This window comes from Lutra lutra, chromosome 7 (assembly GCF_902655055.1).
Source record: "Lutra lutra chromosome 7, mLutLut1.2, whole genome shotgun sequence".
NCBI classification, from domain to species: domain Eukaryota; kingdom Metazoa; phylum Chordata; class Mammalia; order Carnivora; family Mustelidae; genus Lutra; species Lutra lutra.
The window spans coordinates 106,827,109-106,854,759 of record NC_062284.1 but is presented as its reverse complement, the minus strand read 5'-3'; the positions used below and the strand labels follow the sequence as shown (position 1 = coordinate 106,854,759).

General features: G+C 38.5%; 2 protein-coding genes across 3 annotated transcripts in view; one reads left to right on the top strand and one right to left on the bottom strand.

The window, feature by feature from the left end:
• Nucleotides 1–320, top strand: part of CCDC175 (coiled-coil domain containing 175) — a 67,515-nt gene extending 67,195 nt beyond the window's left edge. Inside the window, exon 21 of the transcript XR_007128549.1 lies at nt 214–320. The gene's annotated coding sequence lies outside the window, so the exon portion shown is untranslated. The remainder of the gene's footprint in view (nt 1–213) is intronic.
• On the bottom strand, nt 79–27,649 carry JKAMP (JNK1/MAPK8 associated membrane protein). Of its 2 annotated transcripts, none has more exons than XM_047736101.1 (7): nt 27,527–27,649; nt 24,997–25,088; nt 24,269–24,423; nt 16,299–16,505; nt 13,403–13,584; nt 9,736–9,812; nt 79–982 (listed from the first exon to the last, which is right to left on the bottom strand). In XM_047736101.1, exons 1-7 carry the CDS (start codon nt 27,528–27,530, stop codon nt 764–766), a joined length of 936 nt encoding a protein of 311 aa, XP_047592057.1. In that variant the 5' UTR covers nt 27,531–27,649; the 3' UTR covers nt 79–763. The 2 variants fall into 2 exon arrangements, with proteins under 2 accessions (XP_047592057.1, XP_047592058.1); XM_047736102.1 differs by having other exon boundaries at nt 24,997–25,070; nt 27,527–27,613.
• Between the last annotated feature and the right edge of the window lie 2 nt (nt 27,650–27,651).

Genomic DNA, 27,651 nt, shown 5'->3' with positions numbered 1-27,651 from the left:
ATGTGAAAAAAGTTTCAGGATCAATAAAATATGGCATTGTCTATATATCCTTCAAAAATGAGACCAAAGAGGAAGGGACTATGTGAATACATGTATTTATTCATTTGGACTACTTAAGTCTGAATTATTTCCACAAGTAGTGTGGCAAAATACAATTAAATGTCAACATCTGAGATTTTTTGTAGTTAAGCATTTTATTGTTTTTCTTAACAGAAACAATCATCAGAAGATGTCTTCAACCAAACTACCCATAAAAAGAAAACTTGTTATATAAATTATCCTCTATTTTTATAATCAAAATACTGTAGTGGTAAAAATAAATAACAATAAACAACATACTTCATTTTCATATTTGCTATCAGAACCACAAGGTATGTTTGTCCTTATAATTCATTATACTTGAAAAACAAATTGAAATAAACAGACATGCACAATTAGGCCAATGCTTAGGATTTCAGATTATACTTACCAAGATATAGAGAAACATGATTTTGTTCTAAAGAATAACTAAATTGTTGAGGAGGCAAGTGCTTCCTAACATGCTCCTAGTGTCATAGAATGCTAAAGTATATATTTAATGTAACAGGCTACTACTGCATTTTGTATTTTCCAACTCTAACCATAAAGTCTGTTAAGTCAAAAGCAGAAAAAAAAGTCCAAAAACCCCTAATCTTTCTTCCAGGTACAACAGAAGAATATTAATGCATTTTATATATTTTTTTTTTTACTAAGAACACTTTTTAGGTTTTTTGGTATTTTACATTTAGTGTCCGTTGGCTCCTTCGGAGAGTATCCGTGAAGGCTCAGTAAATTTTGCCGTGAACAAGTAAAAAAGAGCTGGTGTAGGTACCAAAGCCAAAAGGGGTAAATCCTGCTCGAGTTTATCCACTCTGGAAATGGATATTATTCCATAGGCGTGAAGTAACCAGTGGCTGAAGAGAACAATAAGTCTTTTCTTTCTCACCAGAAGATCATAGCAGTTCTATATAATTTTGTAAAAGAAAAGACAAATACAAGTTATTGAGCTGAATAAGCTAGATAATTTATTACGTTATAATTTAACATGTATTATTTGTTGGGAAGATGGCAGAATAGGAAGATCCTGAGCTCTCCTCATCCCATGGATACAATGAGATAACACACATCAATGCAACTCACTCTGAAAATGACCCAAAGACTGGCAGCAGAAGACCTCCCCCAGTTAGTTGTAGAGAGGAAGCCACATCGAAAAGGGTAAGAAGGGTGGAGTGATGGTTAGGAACCAAACGCTGAGAGAGACTAACCACAAGAAGCCCAAGGATCAGACCCTACACCAGCAGTCCTAGGCATGGGGGTCCAGCACTGCGAGAAGGAGCCCCCCAGTGGGCCTTACTTAAGAGGTTTTTGTTTTTGTTGTTTTGCAATCAGGGGCCCTTAGCTCCAGGAGAGCCAGAAAATAACAGAGAAACTGAGTACTCCCAGCCATTAAAGAGCCATCATAATAGGTAAGTGATGAATCACTAAATTCTACTCCTGAAACCAGTATTACACTAGAGGTTAACTAACTAGAATTTAAAGAAAACAAAAAAGAGCCAGCATAACAACCTAACAGAAATACAGCATCGACGCAGAAGTTTGAAAAGCACCAGGGGTGTATGTGAAGGAGATTTACTAAGTTCAGAACGTTCACAGTAGGGGCAGGGATCCTTAGGAAACTTATCCAAGAACAAAAGAGCTAGCACATTCCCTGACCTCGATACCCAGACACTTGCAAGAACCAGCAGAACACTCTTCACCCAGCTTGCTACCGCCACACCCAGCCCATGCTCTCTTGCAGATTCACTCAGCAGGTGTCCCCCTGCCCCCACACACTCTGCAAGCAACCCCACTCCAAAGCGGCTCCTGCCCTTATAACCAAAAGTGCAGAGGAAGTACCCTGCTGATCAGTGCCATGGTAGCTGCGACAGACAGATGGGGACAAGCATCTGGTGTGATTGCTAGGCCCACCGACCTGCGAACACTTCTCAGGGGACAGGGAAGGGAGAGGTTAACCCTGGAGAGTGATTTAACTGCAGCCCCAACACACAGAAGGGGGACAGGCATCTGGTCTGACTGCCAATCCTGCCCAACTACAGGCCCTTGGGGGCCCCAGACTGACACCTTAACAGCACAGGCACCAAACCTGGTATGCCCTGAGCAGATGAAGGAGGAAGCCACTGCAGCTGACTGGACTGACACAGCCCCAACAGCAAGGCCCATGTACCCCACAGAGGAGGTACCCTTGCAGTGCCTGGTTCTGGTGAATCGCAGCACTGTGCCACAGGACCCCTTCTTCATAAGGCCACTACTTTCAAGATCAGGAGATGTAGCTGACTTTTCTAATACAAAGGAAAAAAACAGAGTTAGACAAATGAGGAGACCAAGGAATAAGTCCCGAAGGAAAGATAAGCAACATGCCTGATAAAGTAATGGTCATAATTGAGCGGAGGATCTCCGTGAGACCTTCAATAAAGAGATACAAAATATAAAACACAACCAGCTGGAAATGAAGAACTAATAACTGAAATGAAAATTACACTAGAGGGAATCAATAGAGAAGGGAGAAGAACAGCTCAGTGATCTGGAAGACTGGTGTAATGGAAAGCTCCAACCTGAACAGCAAACAAAAAAATGTACTAAAAAAGGAGAACAGGCTAAGTGACACCATCAAGCAGAACAATAGTCACATAACAGGGATCCCAGAAGGAAAAGAAAGAAAAGGTGCAGAAAATTTATTTGAAGAAATAAAAGCTGAAACTTCCCTAATCTGGGGAAGAAAACAGACATCCAGATGCAGGGAGCACAGACAGCACCTAACAAAACCTAAGACACAATAATTAAAATGGCAAAAGTAGCGATAGAGATTGTATAAGCAGCAAAAGAAAGCAGTTACACATAAAGGAAACTCCTTAAGACCGTATCAGGTGATTTTTCAGCAAAAACTCTGCAGGCCTGAAGGGAATGGCACAATATTTTCAAAATGGTTAAAGAAAAAAAACTGTAACCAAGAATACTCTATTCAGCAAGACTGTTAATGCAGCACTGAAGGAGACAGGAGTTTTCCTAACCACTAAACCAGCCTTACAAGAGATGTTAAAGGGAATTCTTTGAGTGAAAAAAAAAAAAAAAACACATAATAAGGAGTAAGAAAGCTATAAAAGGAAAAAATGTCACTGGTAAATGCAAACATGTAAAAAAGATTAACCACATATAAAACCACTAAGGAGAGTAAAATGTAAAAACAGTAAAATCAATTATATCTATAAAAATCAGTCAAGGGATTGACAAAACGATGTAGAGTATGATGACATATACGTAAAACATGGCAGGGGTGGAGGGTAAAAATTTAGTGCTTTTAGAATGGGTTCAAACGAAAGTGACCCACAACTTAATATAGACTGCTATACATATAAGTTATAAATGAATGTAATGGTAACCACAAATCAAAAACCTATAAAATGTACACAAAAAGAAAGGAATCCAAGCATAACACTGAAGGCATCAAACCACAGGAAAGAGAAAAAAGAGCAGAGAACTAAAAAAATAACAGTAAAACAAGTAACCATGGCAATAAGTACATACCTATCAATAATTACTTTGAGTATAAATGGACTAAATGCTACAATCAAAAGACATAGGGTACGGAATGGATAAAAAAACAAAAGCAAAATCCATCTAAGTGCTGCCTTTAACAGACTTTCTTCAGACTTAAACACACATGCAAGTTTGAAAGTGAAGGGACAGAAAAACACATCACGCAAACAGAAGTTAGAAGATAGTTGGATTAGCAATACTTATATGGGACAAAATAGACTTTAAAACAAGGAGTGTACCAAGAGATAACTACATAATTATAAAGGGAACAATTCAACAAGAGGACAGAACAATTATAAATATCTATGCACCCAAAAAGGGAGCACCTAATACATAAAGCAACTATTAACAGATAGGAAGAAACTAACAGTAATACAATAATTGTTGGGGACTTCAATATTCCATTTTCATCAATGGATACATTATTCAGACAAATCAAAAAGGAAACAATGGTTATGAATGACATCAGACCAGATGGACCTAAATGATATATTCAAACATTCCATCCAAAAACAGTGGATTACACATTCTTTTCAAGTGTGCATGGGATCTTTTCCAGAATGGATCACGTGTTAGGTCACAAAACAAGTCTCAACAAACTTAAAAAGATCAAAATCATATCATGCATCTTTTCCAACCACAAAGGGATGAAACTAGAAATCACAAGAAAAAGTCTAGAAAGAACACAAATACATGGAGACTAAATAACATGTTACTAAATGATTAATGGGTCAACCAAGACACCAAAGAGGAAATAAAAAAATACATGAGACAAATGAAAACTACAATGGTTCAGTATCTTTCAGATGCAGAAAAAGCTGTTCTAAAAGGAAAGATTATAGCAACAGAGGCCTACCTCAAGAAATAAACATCTCAAACAAAGTAACCTTACCGCTAAAGGACCTAGAGAAAGAACAAAGCCCAAAATGAGTAGAAGAAAGAAAATAATAAAGATTAGAGCAGACGTAAATGAAATAAGGCAAAAGAAAGGAAGGAAGAAAAAGAAAAGGAAAGAAAGAAAATTGAACAGATCAGTGGCTCTTTGATGATCAACAAAATTGATAAACCTTTAGCCAGACTCAGCAAGAAAAAAAGGTCTCAAATAAAACCAGAAAAGGAGAAGAAATGACTGACACCACAGAAATACAAAGGATGTTAAAGGAATATTATGAAAAATTACATGCCAATAAATTGGACAACTTTAAAGAAATGGATACATTCCTAGAAGCATATAACCTCTCAAAAGTGAATCAGGGAGAAATAGAAAACTTGAACAGACCAATTATTATTAATGGAATGGAATCAGTTAATCAAAACACTCCCAGCAAAATAAAGTCCAAGACCAGATGGCATCACAGGTGAATTCTATCAGACATTTAAAAAAGAATTAATACTTCTTCTCAATCTTCTCAATCTATTCCAAAAAATAGAAAAGGAAGGAAAGCTTCCAAATTTATTCTACAAGGCCAGCATTACCCTCGTAACAGAATCAGATAAGGACACCACAAAAGGGAAACTACAGGCCAGTTATCTCTGATGAACATAGATGCAAAAAGCCTAAACAAAATATTGGTAAACCAAATGGAACAATACACTAAAAAAATTATTCTCCACAATCAAGTGGGTTTTATTCCAGGTCGCAAGGGTGGTTCAATATTGGCAAATCAATCAATATGATACATCACGTTAATGAGAGAAAGGATAAAAATCATAGCATCATCTAAACAGATGCAGAAAAGGCTTCTGACAAAGCACAACATCTGTTTGTGATAAAAACCTCTCAACAAAGTAGGTCTAGGGGAAAGGAACCTCAACATAGTAAAGGCGTATATAAAAACCTCACAGCTATTATCTTAATAAATGCTGAAAAACCAAGGGCTCTTCCTCTAAGATCAGGAACAAGGAAAGGACGTTCACTCTCACCACTTCAACAGAATACTAGAAGTTCTAGCCACAGAAACAAGAAAAAACAACAAAACAAAAGATATCCAGATTGGTAAGGAAGAAGTAAAACTTTCACAATCTGCAGATTACAAGATACTATATATAGAAAACCCTAAAGACTCCACCAAAAAACTACCAGAACTGATAAATGAATTCAATGAAGTCGCAGGATACAAAATTAATGAACAGAAATCTGTTGAATTTCTATACACTAATAACGAAGTAGCAGAATGAAAAATTAAACAATCCTATTTACATTGTACAAGAATAATAAAACATCTAGGAATAAACTAAACCAAGGAAGTGAGAGGCAACTGGGTAGTTCAGTCTTTAAGTGTCTGGCCTTGGCTCAGGTCATGATCCCAGGGTACCAGGACCAAACCCTGCAATGGGCTCTCTGCTCGGCGGGGAGCCTGCTTCTCCCTCTCCCACTCCCCCTACTTATGTTCCCTCTATCACTGTCTCTCTGTCAAATAAATGAATAAAATCTTTAAAAAACAACAACAAAACAAACAAACAAATACACCAAGGAAGCGGAAGACCTGTACTCTGAAAATTATAAAACACTGATGAGAGAAACTGAAGGTGACACAAACAAATGGAAATTCCATGCTCATGAACTGGAAGACCCGTGTTAAAATGTTTATACCACCCAAAGAAATCTACAGATGTAATGCAATCCCTATCGAAATAGCAACATTTTCTACAGAAGTAGAATAATTTTAAATTTGTTTGGAACCACAAAAAAAAAATCCTAAATGGCCAAAGCAATCTTGAGAAAGAAAAACAAAGCTGGAGTTATGATAATCCCAGATTTCAAGACATACTACAAAGCTGCAGTAATCAAAGCAGTAAGGTACTGGCACAGAAAGACACACATAAATCAACAGAACAGAACAGAAAGCCCTGAGATAAACCCATGCATATAGTAATAATCTAGGGCAAGGGAGGCAAGAGTATACACAATGGGGAAAAGACAGTCTCTTCAATAAATGGCGATATGAAAACTGTGCACCTACATGCAAAGGAATGAAGCCAGACCACTTCCTTACCCATACACAAAAATAAACTCAAAATAGATTAAAGGCCTAAATATGAGAACTGAAACCATAAAATTCCTAGAACAAAATGGGCAGTAATTTGACAATGGCTACGTAGGTCTCCTCAGGCAAGGGAAACAGAAGCAAAAGCAAAGCATTGGGACTACACCAAAATAAAAAGTTGTTACATAGTGAAAGAAACCATCAACAAAACAAAAAGGCAATCTAATGAAGGGGAGAAGATATTTGCAAGTGATATATTTGATAAGGGGTTAATATGGATGTATATTTTATATATATGTGCGTGTGTGTGTGTGTATAAATTAATACAGATATGCATATATCTGTATATCCTATAACTTCTACAACTCAACACCCAACACTCAACATCTGTATATCCTGTAACTTCTACAACTCAACTTAATTTGATCTGATTTAAAAAAATGGGCAGAGGACTTGAACAGTTTTCCCAAGAAAGACTTAGAGATGGTTGATAGACATAGGAAAAGATGGTCAACATAACCAATCACCAGGGAAATGCAAATCAAAACTACAATGAGATATCTTAGACTTGTCAGAGTAGCTAAAATCAAGAACACAAGAAACACACGTTGGTCAAGATGTGGAGAAAAAGGACCCTTGTGCACCGGGAATGCCAACTGGTGCAGTCATTGTGGAAAACAGTATGGAGGTTCCTCAAAAAATTAAAAATAGAATTACCAAAAATCCACTACTGGGTATTTACCCAAAGAAAATGAAAACACTAATCTGAAAAGATATGTGCACTTCCATGTTTATTACAGCATTATTTACATAGCCAAGATGATGGAAGCAACCCAAGTGTCCATAGACAGATGAATGGATAAAGGTGTGGTACAAATAAACAATGGGATATTACTTAGCCATAAGAAAGGATGAGATCTTGCCATTTGCAACAATATGGATAGACCTAGAAGGTATATTGCTAAGTGAAGTCTGTCAATCAGAGAAAGACAAATACCATATGATTTCACTCATAATGTGGAATTTAAGAAAGGATAAAAAGGGGAAAAAAAATAAAAGAAGAAAGACTCAAATACAGAGAACAAACTGGTGATTACGAGAGGGGAGGTAGGTGAAAAAAGGGGATTAAGAGTACACAAATCATGAGCATAGAGTAATGTACAGAATTGTTATACTATACACTTGAAATGAACATAACACTGATGTTAATACTTCAATAAAAATAAAGTGTACTGTTTCCACACAATCTTAGAATCACACAATGTTTGACCTAAAAGGACCCAAGAAATCATTCGGTCTAATCACTACACTTTACAGATGAGGAAACTGAGGCTTCCAACAACCATAATAAACAAACAGGGGCAGCACCAAAACAGGAGCCCATGTCTCTCAATTCTAGTCCACACCACCTTTTAACCCTGGAAACACTACAGTTTCTTCTGAGAGATATGAACAAGAAGGGAACTCCACATGATGTGCCTTCTTCCTGCCCTGATCCACTGTAGCTGAGTCTTTTTTTTTTTTTTAAAGATTTTATTTGTTTATTTGACAGAGAGAGATCACAAGTAGACAGAGAGGCAGGCAGAGAGAGAGAGAGAGAGAGACGGAAGCAGGCTCCCTGCTGAGCAGAGAGCCCGACTCGGGACTCGATCCCAGTACCCTGAGATCATGACCTGAGCCGAAGGCAGCGGCTTAACCCACTGAGCCACCCAGACGCCCCTGTAGCTGAGTCTTATAGGCAGGAAGGAGGAGGTATATACACCCAACTTCCTCACTCTTAGTATTCTTTGAGTCTGCTGCCTGGATAATTAAAAAGGAGCACAAATGACATGTGAACAGCCTGATTTCCTTTAATCTTTGAACAGCTTTCTAATATGTAGAAATTGGAGGGAACAAGTGATTATAAAAGTAATATCTAAAGGTGCTAATAAACACACTAAAATGTAATTTGCGGAAGGTTACCAATCTCTCTTATTAAATTACTAACTCACCTAGAACTAGATTTTTCTTTTCCCTATTTCTGATTCATTACAAAGTGCTACTTGAAGTACATGAACATTTTATATAGAGAGATTCCTAGAGCAGAGAGATCAGTTTCAAGCTAGTTTAACTATCCATGGTAGTTATAGATAACAAAAATTTGAAAACTTCATTTTATTGAAATATCCAATCATTTCTCCCTCAAAAATGAATCTGCTTATCTTCTTTAAAAATGTTGTATTGTTGATTAAGGATTACAAAGCAGAAATGGAGACAGTATACAGAAGAAAAGATGTAAATCACCATATAAATATTCTGTCTAGTTCCTCTACTATTATTCTGGCTGAAAGTCATTCCCTCTCATTCTTTCAGTAATGTAAAAGAAAAAAGAACAACAGCAATGACTCCAAAGTAGATAACAACTTACTTCCCCTGGGTTGAACTTATTTACAAAAGAATTCTGAGAAATCACACACCTTACCAACAGTAGTACAGCACCTGAAGACTGTGCCAAGGCACTAGGTTAGCAAGCAACACTTTTATTCCTTTCAAGTTAAAGGAATAAATCAAAGAGTTCTAACAGTGGCCTTCCACCGAAATACTAAAAAGAGGCAGAAGATGGAGATCACAAAACAGGAACAGGGTCAAAACTAATGTGACTATGACATTATTTCCAAATCACCAAAATATTAGAGTGCAAAAGTAAAAAACATCCATAATCAATAAAGTTGGGAAGAAAATTTGAGTACAAAATGTATATATAATTACTGATGACCGTCAGTGTTGCCAATGTAAAATAAAGTGTAAAATTAGTTCTACATACAATAAAGCATTTCATGTTTCCTTCAAGACAGTATTAATAATTTTCAACATTTCAATAATTAAACACTTTCTATGTTTGTAAGTTATGTGATATGATTGTTTTTTCTCCAACATGCTGGATAGTTGAATCTACCACTGCATGAATTTCCCAAGCAAATACAGTCCAATATACAACCTTTCATAAACTTAACATGCTAACAGCTGAGTGCCATCAAATAGCCATTCCTAAATCAATCAGCTGTACCATATCATATGTACTATTCTCCTATTCAGTTGTTAAATTAAAAAACAATCAATCAAAAAAACCTTTAACAAAGGAAAAAAAATTTCCTACCTCTATTTCAGAAGCTGACATGTACACAGCCAGAGTAACCAAAGATAATACTAATATAATGTATGGAAAGGCATAATCTGAAAAAAACAAACATTGGTATTATATTGAAAATTAAACAAATTTTCTGAATAAACTATCAAAAAAATTCAAACAGCATAATTCTCCTCATAGTGAAAACTTTCTCAACCAGTCCTGTGAGAGACTTAAGTCCTAATGCCCTAAGGCAGGGGTCAGCAATCTTTCTGTAAAAGGCCAGATAGCAAATATTTTTGGCTTTGTGGGCCACCCAGTGACTGTCTCCATCACCCAAATCCCTGCTGCAGTGGGTACAGCCAGACAATCCAGAAATGAATGGGTGTGGCTATGTTCCAACAAAATTTTAGGGGTAATAAAATCCAAATTTCACATAATTTTCACATGTTAAGAATTATTTTTTTTTAATTTTAAAATTGTAAATTGTATTTTAAATTGTAAATTGTAATTTTTAAAATGTAAAACTATCCTTGGTCCAGCTTTGAAGACCCTACCTTGAGGCATCCATTGAATGTAAAGAATTAACTTCTGTCTGTGCTTCTAGAACACTAATATGTACCAAACTTGGGAGGACTGAGAAAGTAATTACTCAAATAATTTTGTTTTGTGGTCCAGATGGAGGACACTGGTTGAGAAGATCTATACAGTTTTAATAACTCTTTAGAAAAGTTCAGTGTCAATAAACCTCAAAGGACAAACGGATCATTCAGTGTTCTTTATGTCAAAATTCTAGATATTCTACTTCAAGCAAAACTTTTCCTTATAAAACGCTATTTTTCTCTTAAAATGTTTTCAATTTATAGCACACTAAAACAAATGAACAAATTGAGAATAAAATCATGAATTATTTTTCATATAATTATTTTAAAACAAATTCAATTTATGAAACCACTAATCATTCTACATCGCAGTGGAACCCATTTGGAAAAATTTCAAATGTTAATTCAGAAAGCAGAAGCCAGAAATTCTGACTTATCTATACAGGCCCAATTCCAACTTACTAAATAACTGAATGCCTTATTTGACATTTACCATCTTTTACTTCACAGACAGCAATTAGTTCCTCAACCAACCATTCAAAAAAAACCTCATTTAATTTATAAACAATATTGCTACTGCTACAAATTTAAGACTGAGTAGAAAAAAGCCATCTATGTTTAAAAAGAGGGAAAGGAAGTTTCTAACAAGGCCTAAACTTGTGGGTAGTAGAGGGTGGTCTTGGGCTCAGGCATGGTTCTTACTCTAGGGTGTAAAATAATTTGAGATTTTGAGCAACTAGGCCCAAGGGTAAGGCCTGAGAATCTGCATTTTAGTTCCCCTAGTGGTTCGGATGCAGATCACACTTAAAAATTGGCTTCAATAATAATTACAAGGAGGTAAAATTTGTCACAGACCTCTTCCTAATACCTCCAGGGTCTCTCTCCCTAGACCCAGGTTATCTTAAGCTACCAGAAGCTGCTTGCTGCTCTACTTTGCTCAGACATCTCTATTTCCTTGTTATGAACAGAATGTTTGTGTGCCCCAAAATTCTGCTGAAATCCTAAACTTGTGATGTATTGGGATTTGGAGGTGGGGCCTTTGGGAAGTGATCAGGACATGAGGGCAGAGCCCTTGTGAATGAAAATAGTGCGTTTACATAAAAGAGCCCTCCACCCCCCGACTGCTGCCACATGTGGACACTGTGGGCTCTTATCCAGACACCAAATCTGCTGGTGCCTTGCTCTTGGACTTCCCATTCTCCAGGACTGTGAGAAAAAAATTCTGTTGTTTGCAAGCCACCTCGTCTATGGTACTTTTATAGCAGTCTGAAGTGACTAAGATACCCCAACAAACTAAAATTATCTATTTACTTTTTTTTCCAATATCATAAAATTACAGTTGGTATGATCTCCTCTGACGACTCTCAGCAGACTGCATACATTTACATTTAGTGCAAACGAACACTAACTCCTTGATCCTCACAATGAATGTGTTTTGAGCAGAGGCTTGTTAACAAAATGATCTGACGTTCTATGTGGGACAAAGCATTCTGCAATATCGGCAGCCACAGTATATGAAGCAGTGGGGTCTGGCGGTCTCCCTGGGTTAACTTCCCAAACCCTGACCCACTTTCCACAGCTTTTCCCCTCAAGAGTTTCTGCACAACAGCACCAGTTGTAGTCTAGGACACAGGGTGGAGGCTGACAATTCCTAAATCCTTCCCGCCTAGACAGCTCTCCTAAGTGCCAGACTGGTATATATAATTACCTGTACTTTAGTGAATATTCCATGAACAGCTAAAACCAGATTCACTTCTCATCAACCTATTTTATTTGCTTCTTCTAATAACTGCTTCTGTTGCTCTATTCAACAGTTACTAAGTCAGAAAGCTACTCTATCATATTCTCCTATTCCCTCACCCGTGTATTTAATCAGTTACCTAGTTTAGTTAACTCTATCTTCAAAATACTCTCCATTTCCAGTGTTTCTCTACTTTAGGCCAGAACGACCTGGCTAGCTGCAATAACGTCTTACCTGATCCTCCAGGTCCTCCTCCCCCGCCAATCCATACTCCACACTGCTACCAAGTTCTCTATCCAAAATGCAAACCTAGGTATGTCACTCTGCTGTCTAAAATCCTTAAAGAGTAGGTCTCTATTCCCAAGAGCAAGAACAGCAACCTCAAACACCTCCAGAGGCCAGCCAAGCAGGGGAATAAGGGAAGTGGGCCAAATCTAAGAAAATAGGGAATGGTAGGAGCTAGAAGGAACCTATACATTTTCAAATATTATGTAGGCCATCTGAAACAATGTATCAGTAAACTAGAATATGAGGGATAACAGACCTCTGACTAGTCTCCAGTTTCCTCTTCCCTTGGCCTCACCTTCACAGTGCCATCCTCCTCCAGAACCAAATTCATTACCATGCTACATTATGATGCCAATCTTGCCTAGTTCCTTTAGGCCAGAAGCCTTGTCCTCTGTAACCTGGTAGGGTTCATATAAAAGATGGCATCTAACAGTCCTGCAATATTCAATGTCACATATTCAAGTAAGTAGTACTATACTACCTTCTCTCCGCTACTTACAGCTTTCCTACTAGTATGTCAGTCCTTTAACACCAAACTTTTTCTCATTCTTCTTTTGAGTCACAATTCAGTCTACATAGTTACTGAATAAATGAATAGCTATATTAAAATAAAGAATACACTGAAGATTCTTTTATTGTACCTAAAAAAGCTTTGATAAAGGAACTCAAAAACTGAAGACATAAAAAAACAAACCTGAAGACATAACTTAAGGATAATATATGTTAGTATATATTATCAAATAGTAGTTTCTATATATTATATGTAAAAACAAGTTCTTATTTTTTAATTTATACTCAGGTTTTAAAAATATTCCTACTTAGGTTCAAAGCTTCAGATTCAAAGTATTCTTTAAATAGAAATCAGCTTTGATTCGTCTGAGAACATTCCATTCCAAGAAGCCCATTTTTTTACGTTTTTTATAAGACTATGTTTTAGCAAAAATATGTATTTTCAAGGATTAAAAAAAACTATTTTGAAGAAAAAGATCCAAAATTATACTTAGAGAAAATAGTTTATCACGCATAAAAATAAATATATTTCATTGACTTGACCCATCAAACTTACATAAAAGGCCTCCGCCAACTGCCTGAAGCACAGTTAAAATTGGGAAGAAGTACAGTGCAGCATAAATACTTTTAAATCGATCAGACTTTCCTAACCCACAGGCAATCTTCTTTACCAGAAGTGGTCGGAGCAGCATCATCAATACCAAGCAGAATGCATAATAGATAAATACAATGGTATATCTGTAAAATAGAACAAGGAATCATAACACGGAGAATAAGTTTTAAAATACCTACTGATCAATTTAAAATCAAAGATGCTAAAACAGATTTTAAAAGTGTATTAAGTCAACCTATTAATTCATAAGGTTTCAGTATTGTAAACATTTTTTTTTTAAAGATTTTTATTTATTTATTTGACAGACAGAGATCACAAGTAGGCAGAGAAGCAGGCAGAGAGATAGGAGGAAGCAGGCTCCCTGCTGAGCAGAGAGCCCCGATTCGGGGCTCAATCCCAGGACTCCGGGATCATGACCTGAGCCGAAGGCAGAGGCTTTAAGCCACTGAGTCACCCAGGCGCCCCAGTATTGTAAACATTTTTATAGTAAGTTTCTAATAATAGAAATTTACATGCTTTTCCGTGTTTCATCTAATCAAGTTCCCCTCAAAACTACAATTAAAGTATCCTGCTATTTCTCAATTTGTAAGGAACTAGGCTATATATACGCCAATGGAGAAAATAACCTCCATTAGTCAATGGGATAGTGTTCCAATGATAATTTTATGCCATCACTTTTTGTTGACTCACAAAAGAAAAAAAATTTCTATAACTTTTGGTAGTCCTGTAGCCTTTTCTTTTTTAATTTTTTTTTTTAGTAATCTCTATGCCCAACCTGGGACTTGAACTCACAACCCTGAAATCAAGAGTTGCATGCTCTTCTGACTGAGCCAGCCAGGTGCCCTGGGTAGTTGCTTTTTGAAAAGTTTAGCCCCAGTAAACAATATGTAAAGTAAATATGAATAAACCCAGTGTTGATACCATAAAATCTTCTCTTAATTTTCAAAAACCACTGTTGTGTATGATTAATAAAAAAAGGCAGACAGGCCACTGCACAGTGACTACTGGAAAAGCTGCTGAGAAAAAAAAAAAAAAAACAAACCTACTTAATTCAAAGATGGTGAACATATCCTGATCAATGAAGTTGTGTAAGGATGTGGCTGCAGAATGAGGATGGAGAGCATCTATTTGCCATCTCTGTTCTAATCTTAGTATTTGTTGACTTTCCTACTATATGCTTTATAGATAGTATAAACAACATTTATATATGTGACCAGCAAGTGAGTCTGATTTTTTTTTAAATAAAATGGTTATATACGATATCTGATTCCCTTTTTAAGCTCTCTAAATAGGACCAGGTTAAGTCCTGCAGTCCCCTGGATAGTATATGAGAAGAGAATAATTGAAGCTGAGCGTTACAGCTCTATGACACCAACCAAGAACACATTATTAGTCGTTTATATATAGTCTTACATGTAAATTATATGTATATACAGGGACAGATGGCATATATACAGGAAATAAATAATTTACAGGGCTTAATGGTAGGCAGGTGAAAAGATGTTCATACCTCTGTATCTGGAACTTTTTTTTAAATTACCCTTTTACAGGGACGCCTGGGTGGCTCAGTTGGTTAAGCAGCTGCCTTCGGCTTAGGTCATGATCCCAGCCACCTGGGATCGAGTCCCACATCGGGCTCCTTGCTCAGCAGGGAGCCTGCTTCTCCCTCTGCCTCTGCCTGCCACTCTATCTGCCTCTGCTCACTCTCTCTGTCAAATAAATAAATAAAATCTTTAAAAAAATAAAAAAATAAATTACCCTTTTACATATGTGAATGTGTTTTTCACACTTAGTACGCTTAAGAAACTGCACAAAGAGGACTATTTTCTTGAGCATATTATGTAATGGTAACTTGCTATATGAGAATGTCAATACCAGACTCTTTATTACACCTTTACCAAGAAAAACACATCAAAATGAACACGAGGAGAAATTCTAAAAACGAAGTAGTCTAGGACAGTATTATAGAGAATCTTATGAATTTGGTATTTTTTTTTAAAGATTTATTTATTTGGCAGATAGACAGCACAGGTAGGCAGAGCAGCAGGCAGAGGGATTTGGAGAAGCAGACCACCTGCTGAGCAGGGAGGCCCGATGGCAGGGCTCAATCCCAGGACCCTGGGATCATGACCTGAGCTGAAGGCAGCCACTTAATTGACTAAGCCACCCAGGTGCCCCAAATTTGGTATTTTTAAGACAAAACATTCTCATGGAAATTATAAACATCAGTTGTGGAAAAAAACAAAAACAAAACAAACAAACAAAAACACTAATCCAAGCACCCTAATTACAATGCCAGCTACTACTTATATTAAGTGCTTCCTGTATGTAAGCACTGCACATAGTATCTGATATGTGCAGACTTACTTAATACAATCACGTTATAAGGTACCATTATTCCCATTTTTGCCAATGGGAAAAATGGAGGTTATGAGAGGCTCTTAACACAATCCTGTTAACCACAGCAGCTCAGGATTCAAACTCAAGCTTATTTTTAGTCCTAAAACCCATACTCTTTCCTCTATGTCAGATACTGCTTCTCTGTTGCATATCATGAGGGTTTTCCTTATAAATCCCTTTTAAAGAAACAAATGCCGCTTATTTAGAAATGCTTATATACACTTCAATACCAACATAAAAACATGTTCATAAAAACATGTATTATACCAAAATGTATTTCTATTCCCATCTATTAGACTGTGTATCCTTCAAGAGCAGAAAGTCATCTCTGTATATCTCCCCGTTCCTGGAAGCCATTCTTCAATACTCAACCTACTGAAATGAATAAAATCTATAGCTGTCATTTTCTAAGTGATCTTCGGTCTGTGAAAATACTTACAGTGGGTAAACGGCTTCATGTGTGCAGTGCACCGTGGTGATGTAGTCGGGACTCGGGTTGTAAAGCATGGTGTACCAATCGGAGAGCATCAGGACTCGGCAGGAGCGGATGTAAAGGACACCGACGGGGTCGCTCACAAGTAAGGTGGTAAGAGCTGCCAGGGTGCATTCGAATAGCGCAGTGACGTGCTGGAAAAGTGCGCTGGAACTAGAAAAGCAAAAGCAGCACAAAGTATCTTTAGTGCCCTGCCAAACTGTTAAGAATGTCTTAGTATCTATGCATTTTAAATGATCTTAAATATCAAAAGCACATAAAAGATTATATGTAATATATATTAGTTATAAAGTATAATAATATAGTAAACACTAGAAGCTCATCATCTAACCTAGTAACTAGAACATTAACCTACTCTGTTCTTTCCTCATTCTCCACTCCTGGCTCTCCCCAAAGAGGTAACCATTATACTAAATTGTCTTTATCACTTTTTCTGAAGTTTTTATTCCAATTAGATTATGTTTCATAATCTGTCTAGTATTGCTTATTTTTTTTTTAAAAGATTAATTTATTTGAAAAAGAGGGTGGGGAAGGCAAAAAGAATCTCAAGCAGACTCCCTGCTAAGCATGGACACAGGTTGAGCCTGACGCAAGGCTCAACCTCATGATCCTGAGATCATGGCCTGAGCCCAAACCAAGAATTGGACGCTTAACCAACTGAGCTCCCCAGGCACCCCAAGTTTTGGCTATTTTTAAGCACTATTAAAGTGATATTTGTCTTGAGATTTTTTTTCATTCGAAATTACATTTCCAAGATTCATCCATGGCATTGCCTATAGCTAAAGTTCAGTCATTTTCGCTGCTATATAATATTCTACTGCGTGCCCATTCCATCATTTATCTACATTTGCTTTTTAAAGTACGTTGTCAATGCCTTCCTCTCAGTTTAAAGGTTGAATTTTCACTTTCTTGTGATATTTATAAACAGATGTTCTAAATTGTAATAGAATTTATCAATTTTTATATTTCTGGTTAGCATTTTAATATTCTGAGAAATCCTTATTCCAAGAAAAATATTAACCTACATTTTCTTCTAGGTTTTAAGGTTTTGCTTTTCACATTTAAGTCTTTCACTCACCTAGAATAGATTTCTGTGTATAATCTAAGGTAGGGTGTGACTAGATTTTCCCACTTGGGTATCCCAACTATCCCAGCAGCAGCACATTACTGAGTAGTTTACTGTCTCTCCTACCCCACCCCCAAGCCCCCAAACCGCCATGCCACTTCTGCCATACAAGTTTCAGAGATTACTGGTCTGTTTTTAGGTTCTGTATTTTGTTCCTGGGGTCCAATTTTATCCCTGAGACAAAAGAATATGATAATCATCCTCGGTATTACATACATTCTTCTACTTCTTCAGTGGTCTTGGCCATTCTTGCACCTTTGGACTTCCATATAGATTTTAGAATTAGCTTGTTATGTTCCACAATATGACTCCAATGTAGCTTAGCTACCTCAGTCTTAGCTATCTCACAATACCATGGTACTATAAATGAAATATAGGGAGATAAAAGATCCCGTATATTTATCTTACAGCCAGCCTCTTTACTAAACTCTCTTACCATTTCTATTATCTAGTCTACAAATGCTTTTGAGTTTTCTATCTGAACAATGTTTATCTATCACTGCATAGCAAACCAAAATTTAGTGGTTTGACAACCACCATTCATTATTTCTCACCAATCTGTGATCTGACTGGGCTCACCTGGGCAGTCCTATCTGTTCCATGTGATACCAATCTGGGATGCACTCATCTAGATGCATGACTGGGCTGCCGTGTTCAAAACAGCCTGTACGGCTGGAGTAGATGCCAGCTGTCAGCACAGAGGGCTGCTGACCAGAGCACCATGTGGTCTCTTATTTTTGGTGGTCTGCAGGGTAATTACGTGAACAGGTATGAATTTCTTATTTCTTCTGCTTAGAATGTGTTTTGCTTCCCCAGGAGCAATTTTGAGAATCTGTTTTTCACTATGTCTGTAAAATCCAAAGCTAATGTATCTTTAAATATTGACTCTCCTTCATTTTCTCTATTTTTTTCTGAAGACTCTGATTAGAAACTATGTACAAAGAGTTAATAAAACTTTTCCTCTGCACAGGAGACTCTGACTTTCAGTTAACTAGCTCAGTTCCTCTGGAAGCCTGGTAAGGGTAAAATGGCAACTTTAGGGGCGCCTGGGTGGCTCAGTGGGTTAAAGCCTCTGCCTTCGGCTCAGGTCATGGTCCCAGTGTCCTAGGATCAAGCCCCACATGGAGCCCCACATTGGGCCCTCTGCTCAGCAGGGAACCTGCCTCCTCCTCTCTCTCTCTGCCTGCCTCTCTGCCTACTTGTGATCTCTGTCAAATAAATAAATAAAATCTTAAAAAAAAAAATGGCAACTTTATTGCCAGGTAACACTGTTTAGGATATGAACAACTCCTTGATTGGTAGACTGTACCCGGACTGGGGAGAACTATAAATAAGCAATAAATATCTGATGGGGACACCATGGTCTGGCTTTCTTGAGTTCAGCAATTCTTGTCATTGGCACATCCCCAGCAGGGCTCTGGAAGCTATACTTATGGAGAGGTTTCAGAAAAAATGGCTCCTTTAGGGCATAAGACCTTAAACCTGGACTCCCACACCCACTCGTGTGGACTTTATCTTCCTGCAGCTGAACTCAGCTGCTTCAAAAGCTGACGCTGCCCTGTAGGCAAGCTGTGTTCCTTCTGGGCAAGACTGGTTCTTGGTATGACCTAGGGTTGTCTACCTCTGGTAGTCTGAATGTTTAACTGAACCTAGGTGGATTCCCACAGGGATTATAGACACACACTACAGCTTCTCATTCTATGCTCCATTTCTCTTAGTATATTTCATATTTTCTATCTCCTTTTCTCTCAGCATTGCATTATTTTTTAAATTTTATTTTTTTTCAGTATTCCAAAATTCATTGTTTGTGCACCATACCCAGTGCTCCATGCAATACGTGCCCTCCACAATACCCACCACCAGGCTCACCCAACTCCCACCCCACCAAAACCCTCAATTTGTCTCAGGCCACAGTCTCTCATGGTTCGTCTCCCCCTCCGATTTCCCCCAACTCACTTCTCCTCTCCATCTCCTAATGTCCACAGATACATGTATTTCCTAATTCACTAATTCTATCTTCAACTGTTCAATCTACTGACTGTCCTACCATTTTTAAAATTTCATTTCTAGAAGTTCCTTTCGCTTTTTAAACCAACCTGTTTGTTCATTCCCAATAACCTCTTGTTGACTCTTGGAGGTCTTTGGGGCTGTATCCTCTATTTCTTCAAGTACTACAAGGTAGCCTACAGTCCATTATCTGCAGTCCTTTGGAAGCACACCTATACTGTCTGTTATGTTTACCCACTCTCAGTCATGGTGTTGATTTTATTTGGTTATCACGGAGTATGAGGTCATTCACAGATATTAATGAGTAAGAGTCTTAGGGCCTAAACTAAGGATGCGGGAAGCCTTCCAGCGAAGAGGATCTGTGCTTTCGCTGGCAGTCATGCCCACCACTACCTTGGGCTCCAGCCTTGAGAGTGTAGGCTTCACACCAGCTGCCTCAGATTCGGGACCTGCTGTGGTCAGCAATAAACCACAGGCAATGCTCCCCTTCCTACTGTCTGCTTTGTCACTCTGGCCCCAGCTTAAGGTTGGCTTGTGTTTTCTTTTCTTTTTTTAACGATTTTATTTATTTTTTTGACAGAGATCACAAGTAAGCAGACAGGTGCAGGGCGGGGCGGGGGGGAACAGGCTCCCCGCAGAGCAGAGAGCCCAATGTGGGGCTAGATCCCAGGACCCTGGGATCACGACCCAAGCCTAAGGCAGAGGCTTAACCCACTGAGCCACCCAGGAGTCCCTGGCTTGTGTTTTCTAAAAATGGATTCTTGGAGATCTCCCCTACTTCCAGTGAAACCAGCAAGGTCTTAAATAGTTTGTCTTTTCCAAACTTCAGTTATTTCCCACAGGAGGGTCACTTGGACTCCTAATGATCCCATATTGTAGGAAGAATTCCTGCATGATTTTACAAAGATGGAAAGAGTGCATATGTAAACAAACATTTATAATTTCACATAATATAATCTAATATTTTGCATCATTATAGAATTCATATTTTTAGAAGCAACAACCCAACCTCATCATTTCTTGCTATTACTTTAGTAACCTTGTCTCTTCTCATTGTGCCCCTTTCAAACTGTCTGAAGTCAACCACACGATCTTTACAGAACAAAATTGGGATTCTACAACTCCCCTTAGTAGACTACTCGTTGAGTTCCATCTGTCTTTCAGGAAAAATACCCCTTACCAGCATTGTTTTCCACCCCTCCCAGCCATGCTACTTTCCTTTTCTCCTCACACCTCCACACACGTGGGCATCCTTCACTCACCCATCTGGCAAGCTATGCATCCTTCAAGATCAGCTCTGGAAGTTATCCCCAGGTCTTATGAATACTTCCTAAGATTCCTGTAGCCTCAACTCTCTACCCTGGTCTCATTTAGTCCCCATCTCTCACAGGACCCTCAGCTCTCACCTCTTCATTATACTGTGTGGTTTTTTGCCTCCATACTTTGGCACATCTTCTTCTTGCTGATAGACTTTTTCCTCAATTTCTATCAAAATCTACTCACTTTGCAAAGTCCAGCTTAAAGTTAGTTTTTTTTCTATGACACCGCCCTATTCTGAGAAGGAAAAATTAACTTCTTTCTTCTTCATGCCAGCCTTAAAACTCTGCATAAACCTCTATTACAGAACCTCACAAACACTATGATAGCTTGTCTATCTCATCCACCGGACTGGGAGCAGCCACATTTCAGTCCTCTCTGAATCTTGCAATGCAGCACAGCATTTGGCACACTGCAAACATCCCTAGTGACCGCTCAATACATTCTAAAAGTTATAAATTATATAAAAACAAGTCACATAAGCAGCACAGCTTCTGACCATACTGCATAAAAATATGTAATTCTGCTTATCTTTGCCCTGGCCCTAAAGAAAAATTTAATACTACACTCTGGGGAAAGCAAGAGTGCCAGAAAGGAAAGTTTTGATGAGAGAGAGTCTGGCCAATGCATTCCCAAGGGGTGACTTCACTCCTAAGAGGGCAAAAATTGGTTCTTGGGGATAAAATAATCTTACATTTGTTATATATAGCACATAGGTGCATACACAACATAGACAGTGATGATATTAAAATTTCATGGGCGTAGGTGAAATCAGGAAAAAAGTATCTGAAAAGGCTCCTTATTTAAGGAAGTGACAATGAATAAAAGGTTGAGAAACACTGGGCTAGTCTCAGACAGCTAGGCCTCTACTTCCTTGATCGTAAGGGCAACATCTCTGGAAAATGCAAGAGGTGGTTCTGGTGTCCTTTGCTGTCAATTTCCTAGGCAAAGCATACCTAAGTTATACAAACTCCTTTTTAAACACACCTGCTTTCCTGCCTGAGAACTAATCACTCCTCTGTTCTACCCTCAAACCCAACCCCACACTCTGCTCCAAGACTCTCCCTCAAAACATATCTGATGTTTTAATTCAAATGCATTTGGTAAGGTACATCTCTCTACCCCCATCTCTTCCCTGCTTATGGCTGAGACGTTCCAACCAACTAGCTGAGCAATTACTCCACTTCCCCTTTCAGTTTATCATGTCTCCTTTCTTGCCCTCGTCTCTCATCATTCTAGAACAGAAAAGCAAAATGAGAGGTGCTTTTTAAAAAACCTTTCTTACAGATCCATCTGAAAAAGAACCAATACTTTTCCAATATAAATAATCAGCGTGGATTTATTAGGTGGGATCCAGAAAACTAATTCTAATTATGTCTGCCCATCCTTCTCATTCCCATTCACACTACTGGAGTCTGGTCATCCCTACTTCCTGCAAATAGCCTTCTAATATACCTCGCCTCTCATCTACTCTCTATAGAAGTTACCTTCCTAAAATATACAGCCAGTGATGTATAAACCAAAACCTTCACCAATAAATCATCCACGCAGCAGATACTAAATGAGCATCTGTTACGTGCCAGTAGCTGTGCTGGTCTCTGGAAATTCCACGGAGAACAGAGATCGCCACTGCCCTCATGGACTTCCAGTTGGGAGATAGGAGGAAACATACATAATTATACATTGTGTTGACTACTAAATACAAAACAAAAACAATAAAATGAAGAATACTCTTTAAAAAAAGAAATAAGGAGGGCAGACCTACTTTAAATTGAGTCTGGGAAGGTCTCTACAACTAGGAGTAATTTAAACTGAAATCTGAAGGAAAAGGCAGCTAGGTAAAAAGCTGCAGTCAAGGGGGACAAGAGAGCATCTGAGGCAGAGAAGAGCTGGCGAAAGGGAAAGGACCAAAAGCAGGAAAGATGCTGAGAAGTTGGAGGAACTAAAGGCTGGTAGGGCTTGAATATCCTAATTTGGCTGCTCATTCCCAGTATAAACTTCACATCTTCACCAAAGAACCTTCCCATTCTGGGGGTGCCTGGGAGGCTCAGTTGGTTAGGCCACTGACTCAGTGTCCGCTCAGGTCATGCTCAGTGTCCGCTCAGGTCATGCTCAGGGTCCTGGAACAGAGCCCTGGAACAGAGCCCCACACAAAGCTCCATATTCAGTGCAGAGTCCGCTTGTCCCTGTCCCTCTGCTCCTCCCCCTGCTTGCACGAGTGCACAGTCTTTCTCACAGACAGACAAACATACCTTCACATTCTGGCCTCAACCTGTTTTTCCCACTCTCCTATTTATTTCCTTTGATGTGCAATCCACACTCTGACCACCCCAACTACTTCCAGTCCCACCTGCAGCACAGCACACATTTCACACCGCCATGCCACTGTTCGTGCTATTTCCTCTGCCTAAAATGTTTTTTTGAAGTCTTTCAGATCACACCAGGCACAATTCATCTCTTCCATTGTTTGTGATTCCAGAGCATTTTGGTCATAATGCATTTTTTTTTAAAGATGTATCTATTTATGTAAGAGAGAGAGAGGAGCCTGAGTGCATGCAAGCTGAGAAGGGGCTGAGGGAGAGGATCTCAAGCAGACTCCCCCCCACCTCCAGCACAGAGCCTACACAGGGCTGGATCCCATGACCTGAGATCATGACCTGAGCCAAAACCAAGAGTTGGACATCTAACCCACTAAGCCCTCATAACACGTTTATACTTTTTTTGTTTATACACTTTTAAAATTGATTTATAATTAGTTGCATATGCATTTGTCTTCTCTACAAAATTAGAGAAGTTTATTATTATAAACCACATCAGTTTTTTCTGTACCTCCTCCCCAATCATCTAACCGTAAAACATAGGGCTCAATAAATGCTTGTTGATTTTAATGTTTTAGTATCAATTTTCATAATTAGGTTGCAGCTATATTATCTTAATTTTATACTAGATTACTAGTATTAAATTAAATCACAAAGCATTTGTTCTCCAACAATAGTTTGTAATCATAACCAATTCTTTTTATTTATTTATTTATTTATTTGACAGAGAGAGATCACAAGCAGGCAGAGAGGCAGGCAGAGAGAGAGGAGGAAGCAGGCTCCCTGCTGAGCAGAGAGCCCGACGCGGGGCTCGATCCCAGGACCCTGAGATCATGACCTGAGCCGAAGGCAGCGGCTTAACCCACTGAGCCACCCAGGCGCCCCCATAACCAATTCTTTATAGAGAACCCATAGAGACTGTAATTGAGAAATGAAAAAAAATTCCTTCCTTATCATTTAGAGTAAAACAAAGGATATTTCCCTTTATAATTACTAAGACATGCCCTATCCTTAAGTTTTCTTGCCACAGTCAAAAGTCATCAGAATATAAAGCAAAAACAGGTTCACCGCAATTATTTAATAAGGTCTTCTAAATGATCATTATTCCAACATCAGTCCGTCCAGATACATTCATAGAAAGTGCTAACCTCTTTTTCCCTGAATACCATTCGATGAAGAACCAATGTAAAACAAGAGGAAGCATAGCCATAAATCCAAGATACAGCCAATCATAAAGTTCTGGAGACTCTGTGCATGGCTGACAGTATTTCTGTGCATTTGTTCTCTGTCCTCTTGGACACACCTATAACATAAGAACAATATTTTTTGTACAGATACTATTTTAGGGATTTATCTTAATATCCCAAAGTCATTCTATAAAGACATCCCATTTCAGTTTAAACATGTATACATGTGCATCTTTTAGAAATAAAAAAGAAAGTGCATATGTAAAATACATCTACATTGTATTTGATGTATCTGTATAACACTCTTTTAAAAGATTCCTTTTACTAAGTTACTAAAACAGTTGACTAACCTTAAATGACAAACTTAGTTAATAACGCTACATAAGAATAATTACAGAGAAAAATTCTGGAGTTTTAATGTTAACTTACTGCCCAAGTCACTGCGCTATAGCATTAATAAGTATTAGAAATTACTATAAAATTATAAAATGTTTTAAAAAAAGTTAATTGAGCCTGTCAAGAAAGATGTATTACAATTACTATGACAACACAAATAAGAATTTTATTAATGTGTCATAGTTTTATAAATTGAGTATAATGAAGAAAAAAGATATTCTACAAGTGAAAATATTTCAAAAACAAAAAGATTTTAGCAACAAAACAACATCGAAATGTTAATTAAGACTTACCCCACATTCTCCATATATTTCAGTTGAACCATTTTTAAATAATAGGGTCTTCCCACAGTAAAGTCCAAGGCAGGCTGGTTGAATATCGACAGCTTTTTAAAAACAAATGCCGTAAAGTAACATCTTTTGTGATTATAAAATAATGTAATAACAGTTGAAGCACCTGGCAGAAATATCTCAACACAGTTGTTAAAAAGATACAGATTAACAAAAGTCTTGATGCACTCACTTTTAAAATCTAAAATTCCCCTTTTACACCTTGTCACTGCAGAAAGTTATATTGAGACCTTGTTGTTAATGCTATTGCTTATGGTTAAGAGCCATCAACCAGCAGAGTGGGATCTATCCCCAGAATTCAAAGCTTAACCTGGTATGCCTCCAGGGGCTCCAGCAGTAAGTCCCCTTGATTAGATGGACTAGACTTTTGCATTTCCACTTTTTAATTAGAAAGCTAACAGAGGATCACCACCCCTTATTTTTGCCCAGTCAGAACATGCACACATACACACATACACTAAGACACACACACACAGTATCACCTTCGTTCTTAATAGAACACATTTTAATACCAGAAAAGCAGAAAAGACGTAATTTCAAAATAAAGGCCAGGCCTTTAAAGCAAATAAATTCACCTTAAGAAAAAGCTTACAACATTGTCCTAACTTTGGTCATGTTTGTTGAGGACAGGAGAAAATTTCATCATCTGATCAGTATCTGGGATACTGATATCTCCCTTAGAATCAACCCCCTGCTCTCAAGGCTTGGACAAAATAAAAAGCAGCTTTTCTTCACCAAAAAATACCTCAGGGCCTACAGATTGTCTTTGGCCTCATCAACAAGAAGTTATTAAACATGTTTTGTTTTTTCTTCATCGGAGACATCCGATTTCCTTCGTTCACTGATTCATTTATTCAATAAACGTGCATTAAGTATCAGATTCCCTGGCTAGGAACTTCTTAGAGAGCCACCGAGCAACATAACAAGAGTCCCTGCCCTCAAAGAACCTACAGCTTAGAGAAGAATAAATCCGAAACAACTATGGTCAAATGTGAATTAATCTGGAAAATTGTGCATTTTAGGACTATTGTAGGGACCAAGGGCAGGCCTCCAAAATGAGCCACTTTGGAATACTGATTATTTTAAATAAAAGTTACTTAAGAAACAACAGGAACAAGGACATTCACACCTCTTCTGTCTCCCTGAAAGCAGTAAAAAGATATCCTTATTAACAGTGATAATGACTTTAAGGTCAAAAAAGCTGCAGAAATAAACCTTGTTACTTGCTTGCCAGTCTACTACCTTAGCCCAAACACCTGTTTTCCTTTTCCGGTAAATTCCTCACAAATTTATTGCCTCTTTGTTGATAATGTATAAAGAACTGCCTGCCTTGGTCATTTCTTTAGGTCTCAAGTTTCATAACTAGGCCTCCATGAACACATAAAACTTTTTTTTTCTGCTAATCTGTCTCATGTAAACTTAATTTTTAGTCCAGCTGGAAGATCCTGAAGATAGAGAAGACTTTTTCCTTCCTTTCACTATTGAATAATTTCCCAAATTCTTCATGAATTCACAATAGAGACTGCTTGGTCCACAATGCCCTTTCTCCTTTCAAATTCAAGTGGACTTTTGATTTCTTTCTCCCTGTGCTGCTGAGAAACAATAGAAATAGCACAAACTAAAATGTTTCAAGTTTAATATTTTCACTTTTGCCAAGTTCCTGATTTTTTTTAAATCCATGGGCTTCTTCACCTTATTTGGCATTTAATTCTTAATCAATTGTAATCACTACACCCTAAACTACTAACAGACAAAAATGAACGGTTTCAGAGTTTTTGAGAAGACAGAAGTTAAAGAACTGGAGGCTTCTTCCACATGTGTTTTGCATCTAGTAGGTGTTTAGTAAATACGTCTGAATGTGAATAACCTGAAATTCTCAAAACCCAAAGCCCGGAAAACCACCATGATAAACTGAAAACAGCTCATCATGGACCAACCAAAACTACGGCTCCCGGTGTCCGTTCGATATCCCCTTCCCTTTCCCTTCCCTGGAGGGTGGCTAAAATATTAAGACTTTTTTTTTTCTTTTTTTCCAACGGTCTTGTCCCTTTGTGAAGCGCCCTATAAACTTAACGCCTGATGCTCAAGCGGGCGACTTCAGCAGCGAAGAGCTTCCTCTTCCCTTACTGGCTGTCGGCCTTACTAACGCCCGCGCTTTAAATTTTCAAGTCGACCCTCACGAATGCTAAACAAAGGGACTAAAAGGGGCCGAAGCGACCTCTCGCACACGACCAAGGCCTGGCATTTTGCCCTGGCACACACAGCCCGTTCCCCTCTACGGCGTGCCTCCTCCGCAGGCCGGGAGGGGACGAGACGACCCCGATCCCCAGGGACCGGGCGAGGCTGTGCGAGCAAGGGGCAAGGATGCGCCGCTATCCGCAGGCCGCCCGCCGGGGCAGAGCCCAAAGCCGCCACCGTGGGGAAGAGACAGGGACTAAGACAAACGCCTCCCGACCCTTCGGGGACCACTCACCCATTGGCCGCTTGCTGGTCTCTCCGAAGGAGGTCCGGGATCAGCCGCCACGGTAGCAGCGCCCGGACATCCGGCCCACAGCAGCCTCGGCGGCTCCGCCTCCTGGTAACCCGGGCGACCACCCC